At 34.4% G+C, this 17,595-nt stretch overlaps 1 protein-coding gene across 4 annotated transcripts in view; it reads right to left on the reverse strand.

The window, feature by feature from the left end:
• Cfap47 (cilia and flagella associated protein 47) overlaps nt 1-17,595 on the reverse strand; it is a 220,494-nt gene that overhangs the window by 191,163 nt on the left and 11,736 nt on the right. For 3 of the 4 annotated variants that reach the window (XR_013106093.1, XM_034485406.2, XM_076919145.1), the window contains exons 5-9: nt 16,226-16,454; nt 15,821-15,981; nt 13,726-13,853; nt 11,103-11,338; nt 900-1,089 (exon numbers count right to left, since the gene is read on the reverse strand). Coding sequence is in view for 3 of the 4 variants with exons in the window: in XM_034485406.2 (XP_034341297.1) it covers nt 900-1,089; nt 11,103-11,338; nt 13,726-13,853; nt 15,821-15,981; nt 16,226-16,454 (944 nt within the window). In the remaining variant the exon portion in view is untranslated. Of the gene's footprint in view, nt 1-899; nt 1,090-11,102; nt 11,339-12,193; nt 13,698-13,725; nt 13,854-15,820; nt 15,982-16,225; nt 16,455-17,595 lie in introns of those variants that run through there. The other variant, XM_076919144.1, reaches the window with a different exon arrangement.

The following is a 17,595-nucleotide window of genomic DNA, read 5'->3' on the forward strand; positions in this document are numbered from 1 at the left end:
TTGTTGGAGTAGGTGTGGCCTGGTTGGACAAAGTATGTCACTGGGGGTGGACTTTGGGTTTTCAAATGCTTATGTCAGGCCCAGTGCCTCTCTTCCTGATGCATGCCAATCCACATGGAGAACTCTCAGATCCTTCTCCAGCACATGTCTGCCTGCATGCAGACATGCTCTCCACTATGAAAACAATGCACTAAACCTCTGAAACTGTAAACAAGTTCCAATTAAATGTTTTCTTTTATAAGAGTTGCCATGGTCATGGTATGTTTTAACTGTAACTGAACACTAAGATTTTAACAAATGCTAAATTCTCAAGCACACTGTGAAAATACAAATCACTTAATACAATACATGGGCCTATATACACCGATTTAGCAAAATAAAATTTAAATAATAATAAAACATATGTATAATAAAAAGCATACTAATTTGAAGATAAAAATTGACCTATATGAAAGTGAAAGGTTTTGTTATTTCTTTATTGTTAAAGACAACTGTATATCAAGTTCATATGGTTCAATTAATAAAATATTATATATAATTAGAGGAAACAGTACCACCCAGAAAATATGGATATAGTTCAAACCAGTTTACATTAATTTCCAGAAAAAATAGAACAAATAAGCATAGCAACCATTAAAATATTTGAGAATCTATGTAAGACACCCCAAAATAGCAACATATTATCTACTGGAAATATAAAAGAAATGTAAATCTTTGGTATAGCCAGTTATCTACTTACACATAGGCCCATGATATGTATTTGAACAGGCCTTCTACCTGACTTTGATAGATTCTTTAAAAAGGGGAAAAGCACTGTTTTGACCATGTTTGATACACATAATCTTATATTGTAAATAAAAATCACATCATAGCCGTATAAGACAAACGCAGTAACATACCAGGATTAATTTTCACCCCAACTTTCTTAGTGTAAGCTTTACAAGTGCTGTTGAATTCTAAATGTATATAATGAAAAGGTCTCATTGACAAAGACCGTAAATTATCATCTGCCACTGGTCCAATAATCTCAATCACTTGCTTTACTTTAAATACTCCAATTTGATGTGGAACAAATGAGCATATCACATTCTAAAGAAAAAGAAAATGCAATCAATATTCTATTGATAGAAAAAATAAAAACAAATCTTAAAATACAGGTTATTTAAATGTCAAGCAACATATATTCACCATGGGGATTTATAAGCAATGTTAAGAAACAACAAAAATAAGTCATCTTGATAAGCCCTTAGAAACAGTGATCATGAGAGTGTTCATGGAATTTTGTTTATTGCCTTGCTTGTTCTTTGAGTATTTGTGTTTATTGTATTGGGCTATTTGCATCTACTGTATTGCTAGTTCCTCAACCTAGAACTGACCTTGAGACTTGCATGTAATTAAAATGGTATAAAAGAAAAAGAGAGAAGGGGGGATGGAATGGGGGTTTGTAGGGAGGGAAAATGGGGAAAGGGGATGAGATCTGAAATGTAAATAAATAAAATATTCAATAAAAAGAAAAAACAAATAATCCATATGATAGTCATTATTGGAAATTTAAGAAAATTGAGAACATAATACTACAGTAGTTCAGGAATAGATCAAAAAATCTTCAAATCCAATTTTGCAGTAAAATAGATGATAAAATTTCCAAAATTCAACTTATCCAAGTATATAGAAATTATCTAAGGCTTACAAAAATTCAGTATATCAGGAATGTTGCTGAAAGTCTGAGCATCCTCATGGCATTTTCTTGCTAGACTCTCATTTTCCTAACCTCAGTTTTGTGGTCAGCAACTATGGTAGCTGTGGCAACAATTAGTACAACAACCCAAAAAAGAAAGATATGAGCTAAAAAACCTCCAGAACTCACTTCCATAGGTTATGCTAAGTGTTCTGTCCACAAGCTGTCTCTGAGCAAAAGAGAGGTGGGAAAGAGAGAGAAAGGAGAGAAAGGAGAGAGGAGAGATGAGGGGCAAGAGAGACAGACACAGAGACAGGATAGAATAATACAAGAATTTGAGTTTTTTTTTGTTCATTTAATATTTAAAGAAGCTATTAGAAAATAAACAGTCAAATTATTAGAATATCCATACAGTGTTTTCAAAGCTCTGACACTGAAAAAAGGAAGTAAATTTAAACAAGTATAAAAAGAAAGAAAAACAAAGACACTCTTGAGAAAAAGTTACTGGACATTACCTGTGAGAAGCAGCTGCCAACACTTCTGTTAAAACAGAGTGTTATAACCTCAATTCTAGGTATCTGATTCTGTAAATATGATTAATTTCAGACAGGAATTTCCCATTATAAAGATAGTCACATGGACTCTATAATGATTAAACCCACTGATAATTTAATGGTTTAAAAATATTGCGAGAGATCAACAAAGGCTATAAAAAAACTATGCATGATTTCTCAGACGTACTGAGACTTCTCTTTGAAGTAGTATATGTAAGAAATTCTGCTGACCCTCATTTCAGTCTATGGAACCTATATGAAATGGATGGCAGCCCTGTTCCCCCCATCCTTGCCCTTTTATGGAATATTTGCCATAACATGTTTCTGGGAACTGAGAGAAACTTAATTGGCTACATAAAATAAAGAAAACTATCTATACAGAATTTGTCTGGAAACTCACAAAATAATGTAACAATAACCAAAACCACAGTAAACTTTACAGTGATTTGGTTTTGAGCATTTCAAAGAAGTATGTAATTGACAATGGCAAGTTTTCATCAGAAAATAATTTTACAAAAGAAACAATAAAATATGACCAATATACCAGAAAGGGATCATAATAGGAACTGTCCATGAGGAAAATCAAATATTTGGCTTACCAAAATTAAGATAAGTTTCTTGGCTACTGCTAATGACTCTGTATCAGAGTACATGGCACACCTAACCTCAGCATTTTTATATGTATGTCTGTGTATTATTCATTCCTTCCTTGTGTGGGGCATAAAAACACCATATGTATGCAGGTCACAGTAATAAAAAAATAGTACCAATGAATGATAAGAGGTTCCAAGCAACAGTTGACAGAGGAAAGAGAAGAATATCAGTAAAAATATAATAAAAGAGAAATTTAGAAACGTGATGGAAAAACATTAGTCTATATTTGTGATACATCAGAATGACAGACAAATAAAACTGTCAAAAGCCAGTGACAAGAAAAATCTTAAAAATATCAAGGAAAAGGTTACTTACAAGGAATCCTGGAAAGCTCAAAAATTAAGAATACCAGAGATAGGAAGACAGTGGTGAGTAAGAGATTCACTTACATAACAAAAAAAAAAAAAATTAGAAACTCAAAATCCTGTAACTAGCAAAACACATAGTTAAAACTGGAGTAAATGATGATCTCTCCAAATAAACATCGAAGGAGAGAACGTACTGCTAGTACAGATGTTTTAAGAAAATACTAAAACATTTCCTTTCACTGAAACAAAAGGATATTTTATGATAATACAAGACTGGAAGAATCGATTAAGAACAGAGGTAAAGGAAGTAGGATCTAACCTAAATCTGTTTCCAGACCATAGTCACTCTAATTTGGCTCCAAAATTAAGTACTTCTTATCCCATTTTGAGTTGAAGGTAGTATTTTTATGACAATACAGCTCTTTGCCATTGACCTTTTTCATACACACACACACACACACACACACACACACACACACACACACACAAACATCTTACTTGATGAAAGATTAACTGCCTTCCCTTTAGAGCAAGAACAAGACAAAATAATCTCTTTCACTACTTCTATTTAACATTATGCTAGATGTTCTACGAAGAAATATTAAATAATAATAAAAAAGTCTAGCAGATCCCAGGAGGCAGTTCTGCACCCAATCTCACAGAATCCAGAGGAAGCAGGCTCCCAGGAGTTCTAACCCAGGCAGTATCTTAGGTAAGGAGACAGCAACACCTGCCCCAAACAGGGAGTAACTGGGACCCACTAGGACCAGGAATTCACTCCTGGCCTGGAGCACTGGTTCCTTCCAGTCTGGGCCCAAGCACTCAACAGATCCCGGGAGGCAGCCCCATACCCAGTCTCTCAGAACCCAGAGGAGGATGGTCTCCCAGGATCTCTAACCTGGGCAGAATCTTAGGTAAGGAGACTGTAACATCTGCCCCAAACAGAGAGTAACTGAGACCCACTGGGACCAACTAGGACCCAGGAATTAACTCCTGACCTAGAGCACTGGTTCCTTCCAGTCTGGGCCTAAGCACTGAGCAGATCTTGGGTCCCAACTCTACCCCCAGTAGCAACACCCACCCCACACAGTTCTGACACAACCAAGATAATAGGAAAGATAAAATCCAGTCAGAGACAGGGCAGGTAGCACTAAGGAGATCCAGGTGGTGAAAGGCAAGTGCAAGAACATAAGCATCAGCAACTCAGGGTACTTGGCATCATCAGAACCTAGTTCTCCCACACTAGAAAGTCCTAAATTCCCCATATCACCAGGAAAGCAAGAGTCAGATCTAAAATTACTTCTAATGATGATGATAGAGGACTTTAAGAAGGTCATAAACAATACTCTCAAAGAATTTGAGGAGAACACAGGTAAACAGGTAGAAGCCCTTAAAGAGGAAACACAAAAATCCCTTAAAGACTTACAAGAGAACACAACCAAACAGGTGAAGGAATTGAACAAAACCATCCAGGATCTAAAAATGGAAGTAGAAACAGTAAAGAAATCACAAAGGGAGACTATCCTGGAGATAGAAAACCTAGGAAATAAATCAGGTGTCACAGACACAAGCATCACCAACAGAATACAAGAGATAGAAGAGAGAATCTCCAGTGCAGAAGGTACCATAGAAAATATCAACACAACTGTCAAAGAAAATGCAAAATGCAAAAAGTTCTTAACACAAAACATCCAGGAAATCCAGGACACAATGAGAAGACCAAACCTAAGGATAATAGGTATAGAAGAGAGTGAGAATTCCCAACTTAAAGGGTCAATAAAGATCTTCAAAAAATTATAGAAGAAAACTTCCCTAACCTAAAAAAAGAAATGCCCATAAACATACAAGAAGCCTACAGAACGCCAAATAGACTAGACCAGAAAAGAAATACCTCCTGTCACAGAATAATCAAAACATCAAGTGCACAAAACAAAGAAAGAATATTAAATGCAGTAAGGGAAAAAGGACAAGTAACATATAAAGGTAGACCTATCAGAATTACACCAGACTTCTCACCAGATAGTATAAAAGCAAGAAGATCCTGGGCAGATGTCATACAGACCCTAAGAGAATACAAATGCCAGCCCAGGCTACTATACCAAGAAAAACTCTCAATTACCATAGGTGGAGAAACCAAGATATTCCACAACAAACCTAAATTTACACAATATCTTTCCAAAAATCCAGCACTACAAAGGATAATAGTGGGAAAGCTCCTACACAAGGAGGGAAATTATACCCTAGAAAGAGTAAGAAAGTAATCCCCTTCTAACAAATCCAAAAGAAGATAGCCACAGAACTACAACTGGGTTATTAGTAAAGATTTGTGTTAGATAAGCCAAGACAATATTTTATTTTCTATCCTAACACCTATGATAAATTGTTGGTTCCTATTTCATTGACCTTTGACAAATTGTTTTATAACCTCCTGAAATGTGCTCTGAGTAAAAGTCTGGTTTTTGTCTAGGAAAAATTAGCTGATGTTATCTGAGAGACTGACAAAATTCTAATTACAGTTTTTGACTATCAGAAAAAGGCCTAGTAATAGTCTCGTTATAAAAGAGCTTAATTATCATGGATATAATTTTAAATTTTTTTTAGAAATCATCATTAAGATTTAAAAGGTCATCTATTATATAACATCACAAGATAGTACATTCTTATAGGTCTATGTTTAATAATGATAGCGTGAGAAAACAATTTGACATCTTTATATATAGGTCAAATTACAAAATTTGTTTTTAGTGTCCTCAATTTTTTCATAATAGTTTTAATACTTGAGGACTTATACCTAATCAATTATAAGTGGATGTTACTCATTTTTTATTTAAAAAATTAAAATATGTATATGTGATTTGACACCTTTTCAGGCTTTCTAGTTACAATTACTTTAACAAGAGAAACAATTAAAAATATAATTAGTTAATGCCTATAGTATCCTTTATGCTTGGTGTTGCATATCAGACTAAGATAAACAAAACTGACTGTTACAGTCAGACATTTGAGATGTTTAGTTACCAATTTACTATTACCCATATTACTGGAATTTCTTATAATCTTTAAAGATAAGATATCATAAAACAGGTATTATAAAACTTTAAAATAGCCAGGCAGTGGTGGCGCACGCCTTTAATTCCAGCCCTTGGGAGGCAGAGTCAGGCGGATTTCTGAGTTCGAGGCCAGCCTGGTCTACAGAGTGAGTATCAGGACATCAGGACAGCCAGGACTACACGGAGAAACCCTGTCTCGAAAAACCAAAAAAAAAAAAAAAAAAAAAAAAAAAAAAAAAAAAAAAAAAACCTTTAAAATAATATCTTTCTTTTTTTGGTTTTTCGAGACAGGGTTTCTCTGTGTAGTCCTGGCTGTCATGGAACTCACTCTGTAGACCAGGCTGGCCTCGAACTCAGAAATCTACCTTCCTCTGCCTCCCAAGTGCTGGGATTAAAGGTGTGCGCCACCACTGCCCGGCCTAAAATAATATCTTAATAACTCTCTGAGTATGGGAGGAGCAGCTACTGGTGCTTCTGCCCTGGTTTTACAAGAACTCTGAAGAACTGACTTTTAAAACAAAAGAGGGGGAACTATACTCCCAGAAGAAGTCTCCCAGAAATACTCTCCATCATGCCTTGTTTATTTTTAATTTTCTAAATCTAAAAGCTCATGACAAAGCTGCTGCTGACTGCCTTTGGCATGCTGAGACCAATAAAAATTATGCCAGAGTTATGTGGGAGGATCCTCTTACCTTTAAATAGAATGGCCCGGACCCAGTTCTCATACAGGGCCGAGGATTGATGTGCTTGTTTGATGCCAAAGAAGGCACAGCTAAATGGCTGCCAAAAAGATTAATGAAATAAATAGATACCCCCACAAAGCCAGGCCCAATTATAAATAAGATGAATAACAATTGACATCCAGGGGAGAGAAATCTCCCTGAGAATTCCTTTCTTTTTTCCTTTTCAGGTAAAAATGAATTACCCATGGTGTTTTCTCTTAGAAGTTCTAATCCCGATACTGGATGCTGGCCTCCAGACTTAAATTACTCAGACCTTTGATGGGCCATTGACAAAGACATCAAACAGCTAGAGATTGACATCACTAATATGAAGAAATTCCTCATTTCTCTGTCTGAAGTGATCTCCAAAAATTACAAAGGACTTCATTGGACTTTACTCTTTTACAATAGAAAAGACTGTGTACAGCTCTAGACTGTGTACAGCCCTTAAAGAAGAATGTTGCTTTTACATAAACAAGACAGTGATGGTTAAAGAGAACATGAAAAAGGTCAGAGAAGACCTTGTGAAAAGACAGAGAGAGAGAAAGATGAGAGCTGGTACAAGAATTGGTTTTCAACCCCTTCATGATTGTCAACCCTACTTCCTTCCATTTTAGGACCAATAATTGGGTTACTTTTGCTTATTTCTTTTGGTCTCTGGGCCTTAAGTAGGCTGACTAACTTTGTGAAACAACAGACAGATAATTTTGACAGCAAATCCTATTCAGATACATTATCATAAGTTAGCTATAGAAGACCATGAGACTCAAGATGAGGCTATTACTCTATCCAGGGTGTTCCCAAAATCTATCTCCACCAACCTAAATGAGGGGACTTCCGCCCCTAGAACAAGCAGAGAAAGGCAACCCAGAACCCCTTCTGACTGGCGATTTAAATTATTGCTTAGGCTGCGAGGCTAAACACTGCAAGGGAATATAAATAAAAATTTAAAATATCCTTCTGGGTTCCCTGAGAAACAAACATGACTCCATAGGGGTTGATGTCAAAAGTATCCCCTATCCAGGGAAAAGACATCAGGATGGGTATGGCCCTCATGCTTCACTGAACAAGGACAGGAGGACCAGAACCATTACAAGGTCCCCTTTAATTACTGGAGGTCAGGCCTCTATCCCCGCCTCTGCAAGATTGGAATCACCATGGTCCTTCTATACTTGGAGAAGGGAGGAGATGTCAGGGGCAGCCTTGCTTATACACTGAAGGCCTAAAATCAGCCATAGGCCTAAGTCAGCCTGCTAACATAAAGCCTTGGTCTCTGTGGAAAAACACTGAAACAGACAGCTATAAGATATTGTAAACAGACAGCTTTGGTGCAAATTTACCAGCCTGGATAAGAACTAATAGCCATAGACCTTGTGGATAGATAACCTTGGTGGATAGTACCAGCTTAGATAAGAAACAAGTGATTCATAGACAGAGTCATAGTGACATGTTCCCTAAACCTTCACCCAGCTGATACTCTGTTCTGGAAGATATCTGTACTCCCCCTGAACACCTATGCTCCTGTGTCATCCCCTTCCCACATCCTCTCTTTTTGTGTTTATAACCCCTGTGTGAAAAAGTAAAAATCACAGTTTGATTAAAAATAAATAAATAAATAAATAAATAAATAAAATGCAACAGAATAAAAGAAAAAAAAGGTCATGAATCTATGTTGTAAAAAAAAGCATAAAATAAATCTATACACAAGGACATGATCTTGTATACCAAGAAATCTATTTAAAAATGTGATCACTCATAAATGAATTCAGGGAATTTGATATACTAGCAGAGAACAATCCAACATGAATTTTAAAACTAAATTAAATTTGCTTATCAAAACAACTAGGATCTTTAAGAATATTTTTTAAAGGAATTACAGGGGTTGGGGTACAGTTGGGATACAAGTAGTAATATATTTGCCACTCATGCAAAACACTTCATATTTGATTACCAGTACTATAAGAAAATAAAATTCTTGTCTAAAATTGATATACTCGACACTAGAAACACCACTGAAAGCATTTAAAGCACACATGAATACGCAGTAAGATATCTGTCTTCCACAGAGTGCAAGACTTAATATTATAGAATGGCAATAGTCACCAGAAGGATTTATAAAAGTAACACAGATGTTATCCACATACCAGCTGCCTGCTGACACTTTTTGGTAGAAACTGGCAAGGTATTTTAGAATATTATAAATTTTCAGGATTCCAAATTAGTCAAAAACATTTTTTAATAAATTTGGATAACTTAGATATAACTGTTCTCAATGATTAAAAGGAGAACTAAGTAAATAAGATTTCAAACTAAAATCTTTTGCTGCAAAGGATATTATCAATGAAATGAAAGACCCATCAAGGGGGAAAGATAGTTTTAATTTATCTATCTGACTGAGACTTGTACCCAGAACATATGAAGGGCTTGCATTTTAACAACAAAGGAAAACATTAAAGTATTTGTGCCTGGTGTTATAAACATGGTTAAAACCATGTCTAGTGAAGTCATGGAACTATTAGAGACCTTTGGATGTTTTGCTAAGTGGTCATATGTTGTCAACTGTCCTTAAATATTTATGTTTTTATTCACAAAGTTGTGCTTGGTCAGAGAAGCTTCTTATTGAATTACCTAACAGTTACTACAGAAATGAAGTATTCAAGGTGTTGCAAATAAGAGATTGTGAGTGTTCATCCACAGGAGCATATATATGGACACCCTTTACTTTTTTCAAGGCTTAGAAAGCATCACAGAAGAGAATGAAGAAAGAATGTCAGAACTAGCGAATCTGGAAGACTACTGCAAAATGCTTTCCTCTGGACATGACATGGCACTGCAAACATGAACATCACTTTGACAAACACTATGGGAATAGCTCCAAATGTTAAGAACAGCATTTTTGAGACTTAACAATTCCTCTATATAATTAGTATTTTGAGAATATTAAATATGTATCTATATAAAATCACTCGCAAGACATTAAGTATCAAGCCAAAACTGTCTAACAGACCATAGAATTCCAAACCCCAATTTGGATAACAAACATACATGGTGGTCCTAAAATGAAATGTGTAGGAAGAACACTAAATTTAGAGACACTAAAAAGCTTCTTAATATGCAGTAGACATAAATAAGTAAAAATTAAATGTTTAATTAAGCTGAATTTTTTCTTAAGCACAAACTTTCACCACAGTTTTGCTTCCAAATGTACAACAAGCAAACTCTGTATTGTGAATGTATTATGTGACATGACAACAATGGATGGTGCATGAAACACATGGGCTCAGACTTGAAACCATTATATGTTTTAAGCCACACACTTTTAACTATAAACACAAAGTTTTCTATTGTTATAGAAACATACTTGTTTAATTATAGAAAATTAAGATTTTCAATATTCTTCTGCCATCATCCCTCAGCAAATGAGTTATTAAATTTGTACACATAATTTATATAACTATATACCTATGGTCACATAAAACCTGTTCAGGCAAAAAAAAAAAAGGAGTTGAGTACAGAATGCTGAAAAGGTTCTGTTTTAAAGTGACTAGAAAATCGTTGTCACAGTGGACAGTCATAATTAAACCAGCCCCGGAAACATAGGAGTTGGCTTGGTGCCAATAGCAATGTCCTAGTGTCCATATTTTCTTTTTGTTCTTAACACAACAAGCTGCAAACTAAGTAATTATTACACATTTCACATTTCAAATTTTGACAAAAGCTGCAAAAATATCACTTGTGAGATTGTTCCACAAAATCTTTCCTGAATGGAAATAAAACACTTGTTCTTTGAGTTTTGATGGTATTACCTAAGAAAACCTATTTAACACATTGATTTTCTTAAGCCATACCTGTTTCTATATATGTATTATAATTCCTTAATGCAATAAAAATATTTTAGAAGCAATAACTATATTTCAAACCAGACTTGACCATCACATGCTTTTACTAACACATTGCAGTTACTTAACAAAGAAATGTGGATTCTCTATGACTGCATTTATAATTCTATGCCACATGAGAGACTTACTTCATAAGCACTAATAGATCAGATGGGGTTCTTAATTCTTTGCACAGTATTTTAGCAGGAAAAACTAGCTGAAGGGTTATGAAAGACGACAAAGAATGAGCTAGCTCACCTGAATACATCCTTCATCAATTTTTCCCCTTTCAGGATCCATTTTAAAGTGTGCAGTTTTTTGAAAATGGTACATCACAGGAAGTGATATGGACTGATTTTTTACAATGCACAAAATATCTGAATGTTCACCCATATGACAAGGTGGAAAAGTAAGTGCTTTTCCTGGATCAAACTGTAATATGACAGGAAGTCCAGAGCCTGTCAGTGCTAATTCCACTTTTTGAAGTCGATTACCTGGGGAAAAAACCAATAATAAATATAGAACACAGTGAGGAGTGTTCAGAAAATGAAAAATGTATTTGTCTAGCCCACATGGTATCACTCTATAAATATGATGATCAATGAGAACCTAACTCACACGTGAGCAAATTCCATGATTGCCTTCTCTGAGCTACACTTAATTTTGGATCTTGACACAGGAATAAAAAAAGAGGCTACTCTGATGGATTTACTTTCTACAGAGTAAGACTGAGAGAAAGAGTAACCACATTTACAACAGTCACCGAGGCAAAGTAGAATTGTTTTAGGTAGATATATTCAAACAGGCCACTTTTATATACACAATAACATTTGGGCAAACATTCAATGGAAACAAACATCCATGAAAAGTATATTCCAAGCAGAAAGAACAAAGTCAAGAGCTCTAAAGTAGAAACTTGCTTCTCATGTTCAAAAAAAGCCATAAGAAACCAAGGATAAATATTACCTCAGGGTAAATAATTAGACAAAGCAATATCTAGCAAATGGACCTAAGAAACAAGCTAGTATAGCCATTTTAATATGTAACATATAGACCTCAAAGCAGAACTAATCAAAAGAGATAGGGAAACCCACAACATACTCATCAAAGAAAAAATCCACCACAAGGCATTTCAATTCTTAACATCTATGCCCCAAACCCGAGTTTACAAAAGAAACACTAGTGTAGTTTAAATTACATACTGACCCTTACAGGTAACTAGTACCTCCTCTAGAGAAACATAAGTACATAATTTAAAAGCCTATAACTCTCTCAAATTGAAAAATCTAAAAAACAAACAAACAAACAAACAAACAAAAAGAATAGCTTTGACCACAGATACCACTTACCAAAGTTAAATCAGGATCAAATAAATATTTTACATCTACCTATAACTCCTAAAGAAATAGAAATAGCAATTACAAGTTATCCAATGACAAAGAACCAGATCCAAAGGCTTTTAGTCCACATTTCTACCAGAAAGTATTGATGCCAATACTCCTCAAATAATCCCACAAAATGAGAAGCAGATGTAACATTGCCCAATTAACTTTATGGGACCACAGCTACCCTGACACCCAAACCACACAGAGACTCAACAAAAAGAATTGCAGACCAATATTTCTTATGAATATAACTGCAAATCTATTCAATAAAATACTTGCAAAACACATGGCATCACACATCCAGAATGATCAAGTAGGTAGGCTTCATCTCAGAGATGCAGGATTTGCCTAATATACAAAAATCAAGAAATGTAATGCATCATAAAATCAAACTACAAGAAATAAGTACACATGATCATATCATTAGATACTGAAAAGATCTTTGAAAACTACAAGATCTCTTCATGATGAAAGTCTTGGAGAGATTCGGGATACAAGAGACAAACTTAAATATAATAAAGGCAATTTACAGCAAGCCTACAGCCAAATTAAACAGAGAAATGCTCAAACCAATTCCACTAAACATCAAGACAAGGCTGTCTACTCTTTCCATATATATTCAAATACAGTACTTGAAGTCTTAGCTAGAACAATAAGACTACTGAAGGAATTAAAGGGGATAAAAATTAGAAAGGATGAAGTCAACATTTTGCATTTTGTTTATTATGATAATATACATAAGCCACCACAAAAGTTCCACTGGGGTACTCCTACGGCTGATAAAGACTTTCATCAATGTGGCTGGATACAAGATTAAGTTAAAACAATCAGTGGTCCTGCGATAAACGAATGACAAATGGACTGAGAAATAAATCAGGGAAACAACATATTTTACAGTAGCCTGAAATAATATAAATATCTTGACATAAGCCTAACTTAGCATTTGAAAGGTTTGTATGAAAAAACTTCATTCTTTGAAGAAAGACACTGGAGAAGATATTAGATTATGGGTAGATATCCCATACTCATGGATCAGCAGAATTAACATTGTAAAACTGGCCATCCTACTACAAGCAATCTAGAAGTTCAATGCAATCCCCATCAAAATTCCAACACAATTCTTTACAGACCTTGAAATGGCAAGTCTTAACTATATACAGAAAAACAAACAAACACCAGGGTAACTGAACAATAAAAGAAGTGCTGAAGGTCTCACCATTAGGGATCTCATATGGTACTACAGAGCTAAAGAGCTAAAGTAGTAAGAACTGCATGGTACTGGCATAAAAACAGATACCCTTTTCACTGTGATCAAATTTAAGACCTAGACATGAATCCACACACATTGGGACATCTTATTTTTAAAAAAATAGAATTCAATTAAATCGTTGGCCAAGGAATCCCATGGAAATCCCCAAAGAACACATGTTTCTATGATAAGGGACTGCTCTCTGCAAAATGGCAGCATTTAATAATCTTTTTAACTTTATACTTACTTTTCATGGTGTCAGAGTTATCATCTCTCAAAAATCCATCTTTACTTCCCACAAAATCAAATCTCACAAAGAGAGCATAGTCTTGCCTATGTGAAGGTCCAACATCCTTTTTAATATCAACTACTAGCCTGTAAATATCACAATCCATTATTATTAAGGCAGAAGTGACATATTTTTGTCATTTGTCAGTATAAATTATTAAACTGATCCTTAAATCTATGCAAGCAGATGGAAACGAATAAAAATACAACTGTTACCCATTTCCCAAATTAACTAACAAAGGAAGATTTCAGAGCAGAAAGCTCAGGGAAAAGTTAATTAATACAAATATTTCTAAGACAAAATTAACTTAAATATACCAACTTTCCAAAACTACATTACATGCCACACTGCATTTTTTTTTTTTCAGGAAGAATTCTTTGTAGCTAAGGACTCTATAATAACACATATCACCCCAGTAGTAACCTCTATTATATATCTGTTTTCTCTAGTCAACTAAATTTATATTATCAATCATGTTCATGGTAGTGGTCAAATAATTAGAGAACATGATTTGATATGAGTCAGAAGTACCTAGAGAAATGTAAAGGAAGGATGGAAACAAAAGAAAAATTTAGGAACAAAGGTATAGATAGATTACCTCATAGGGTTGGCCATTGACTATATTTATGTAGCTTACCTACAAAGTATCTCTTCTGCCAGTGGATAGTCGAAAATACAAAAAGCTGATGTGTAATATTAAATTGGAATATATGTGGTGTTCACAACATATTTAACAAAGACTTCAAATACTCATACCTAAATTTCCATACTAGATTCCCAAATAAGGTTAAAACGCTGTCATAGGAAAGAACACTTGGCTTTGTTGAAGTACATAAAGGTGGAGGAAGCTGAAGAGGTGGCTCAACAGTTAGCATGACCTAGGCTTGGTTCCCAGCAGCCATACTAGGTGACTCATAATAATGTATGCATTCAGATAAGAAACACAGACATACACATAAAATAATATAGTAATCATGTGTGTGTTAAACATAATCTTATAGGTTTCCTTAAAAAACTTCCTTCACAAAATATCATTAAGACGATTTTGATTATATGAGTACAGCAATAATTGATTAGCTTTCTGCCTTAAGTTTTTGTTGTTTTATTTTTTTGTTTGCATGTCTTGTTTTCTTTCGGTTTTTTTTCCTGTTGATATAATGAAGCAACAGGAAAGATAAAGGTTTATTTCAGTTCACAATTCCAGGTCAAATTCCAACAAAGCATAGAAGTCAAGGCAAAAATGTAAAGTCCCATGATAGTCACAGTACAGAGCAGAGAGAAATAAAGACATGTGTTTATAGTACTCAGTAAGGTTTTTCTACTCTTATACAGCATAAGATTCAAAAAAAGAGAATAGTGCAACCCACTTTCAGAAAAGGTACCTTTATCACTTAAGGCACTCTTCCATATATATGACCATAGGTCAATCTGATGTAAGTAATCAATCATTAATTGAGATTCTCCAGTGATTCCAGGTTCTATCAAGTTGATAAATTAAAACTAATCATCACACTTTCTTACATGAAAACACAATTCAGGCTTCAAAAACATAATGTATCAATAAATGACAATGGTAAAATGTAAGTACACTGAACATGACCCTCTCACAGAGAAAGATTGTGGGTTATTTACCCACAAGCATACTAAGGTATGCTGTTGGTTTAACATTGATGGGATTCAGTCAGAAAGGATTTTGTCCTGGTAAGAGCATAATTTCCTATCTGATGGCATGTATAAAATATTGTATGCACATGACTATTCTTGCAGTAACACAAAGTTCTGGGCTGTACAAATCAATTTATGCAATCTAAAACAACCTAAAAGTTTAACTTCACCACTAAGTTCTAGGACATTGTTTTTAATTTAATGTAAACTATTAGATATCATACTTATAAATATTAGAAATGGTAAACATGCTAGAAATATTTAGAAATGTAAGAAAAATCATATTTTTGCCTTCTGACACGTTTCGCTATGAGATCAACCAAGTCTGGCTAGTGTGTAGATACTATAATTTTCATTAATAATTGACATTACAATTTAATTCACTTACTTTGGGCTGAAACAAAATGTAATGACAATCTTTTGATAAGGGAGTAAAGTCCCTTCATTGGGAATGCAGGACATAAAATCAGTCATATCTATTTTCTTTATTTTATTTAAGTAGGAGAGATTATTTAAGGCAATATCTGTCCTTTGATGAATATTTGCTCCCTGTAACATAAAAATGACAAAAAAATCATATTAGAGTAAATAACATATTTTAAAAAGTTTTGAAAATTTTCAGAATGTAGAAAATAAAAAAATATTTGTCTATAAAATAGCATATATCAAAATTTGACTAAGGCACATGATCCAATTCAAAACTTGAGGAGAATTAAGTTAGTCAGTGATTTGCAGGAAGCACTCATCTGGTTTAATTCAGACAGGATGTGGCATTTTTGCTCAGTTCACTTACCAGCTCTTCTCCAACACAATCATCTTGCATTATTGCCACCCAGTTTACAGTTTCAGGGCTATTGTTATACAGAAGGGCATGCTCAAGTTTTGATGTTCCAAAGAACACAGAACCAAACCGTATACATTCCAATTTCCTTTCACTATTCATGTGAAACAATTCGATTATCTGTTCAACCACATGCACTTTGATGTTCAAGAACATATCAGGACGACCTTGCAAACTCACTCTGCAAGAAAATAAGATATGTATATGTGCAAGTATTTTAATTTAAATTTATTTGTTTATTTTCTTCTAAGTAGTTGGATCAAGAGATTTAAAATGACATAACTAACTAAGAAGACTAAGGGTGGTTCCTTTCTTATGCTGCCAGTTTATCAGATCCTATAAAGTAAAATATATGTGTGACCTTAGTCTGTACTTGAAACAACAAAGTTGAAAAACTAATGATGTGACACCAGAGACTCAACTGAATGTTCATATCATTATTTATTTCATAAATATAGGACCTGTACGATTTGTAAGATTAGCTCAATAATTTCAAGACTCCATTCCAATTCAGGCCCAACCTAAAAATTTCATCCATATACAAGTACCACAATTCCCTAAATTAATATATATATATATATATATATATATATATATATATATATATATATCAGAAAAAAATGTTAAAGAAAAACAAGTTTTCTCAATGTAATCCACTACATAAATAAACTCAAAGAAAAAAACCACATGGTCATCTCATTAGATGCTGAGAAAGCATTTGACAAAATTCAACATCCCTTCATGTTAAAAGTCTTGGAAAGATCAGGAATTCAAGGCCTATACTTAAACCCATAGTAAAAGCAATATACAGCAAGTCAGTAGCCAGCATCAAACTAAGTGGAGAGAAACTTGAAGCTATCCCACTAAGATCAGGGACTAGACAAGGCTGCCCACTCTCACCCTATCCACGCAATATAGTACTGGAAGTTCTAGCTAGAGCGATTAGACAACAAAAGGAAGTCAAATGGATATGAATAGGAAAGGAAGAAGTCAATATTTCACTATTTGCAGATGATATGATAGTATACTTAAGTGACCCTAAAACTTCCACCAGAGAATTCCTAAACCTGATAAACAACTTTAGCAAAGTGGCTGGATATAAAATCAACTCAAACAAATCAGTAGCCTCCCTCTATTCAAAGGATAAACAAGCTGAGAAAGAAATTAGGGAAATGACACCCTTCACAATAGCCACAAATAATATAAAATATCTTGGAGTGAATCAAATCAAGCAAGTGAAAGATCTGTATGACAAGAAATTCAAGTCTCTTAAGAAAGAAATCGAAGAAGATCTCAGAAGATGGAAAGATCTCCCATGCTCC

This window comes from Arvicanthis niloticus, chromosome X (genome assembly GCF_011762505.2).
Source record: "Arvicanthis niloticus isolate mArvNil1 chromosome X, mArvNil1.pat.X, whole genome shotgun sequence".
NCBI lineage: Eukaryota > Metazoa > Chordata > Mammalia > Rodentia > Muridae > Arvicanthis > Arvicanthis niloticus.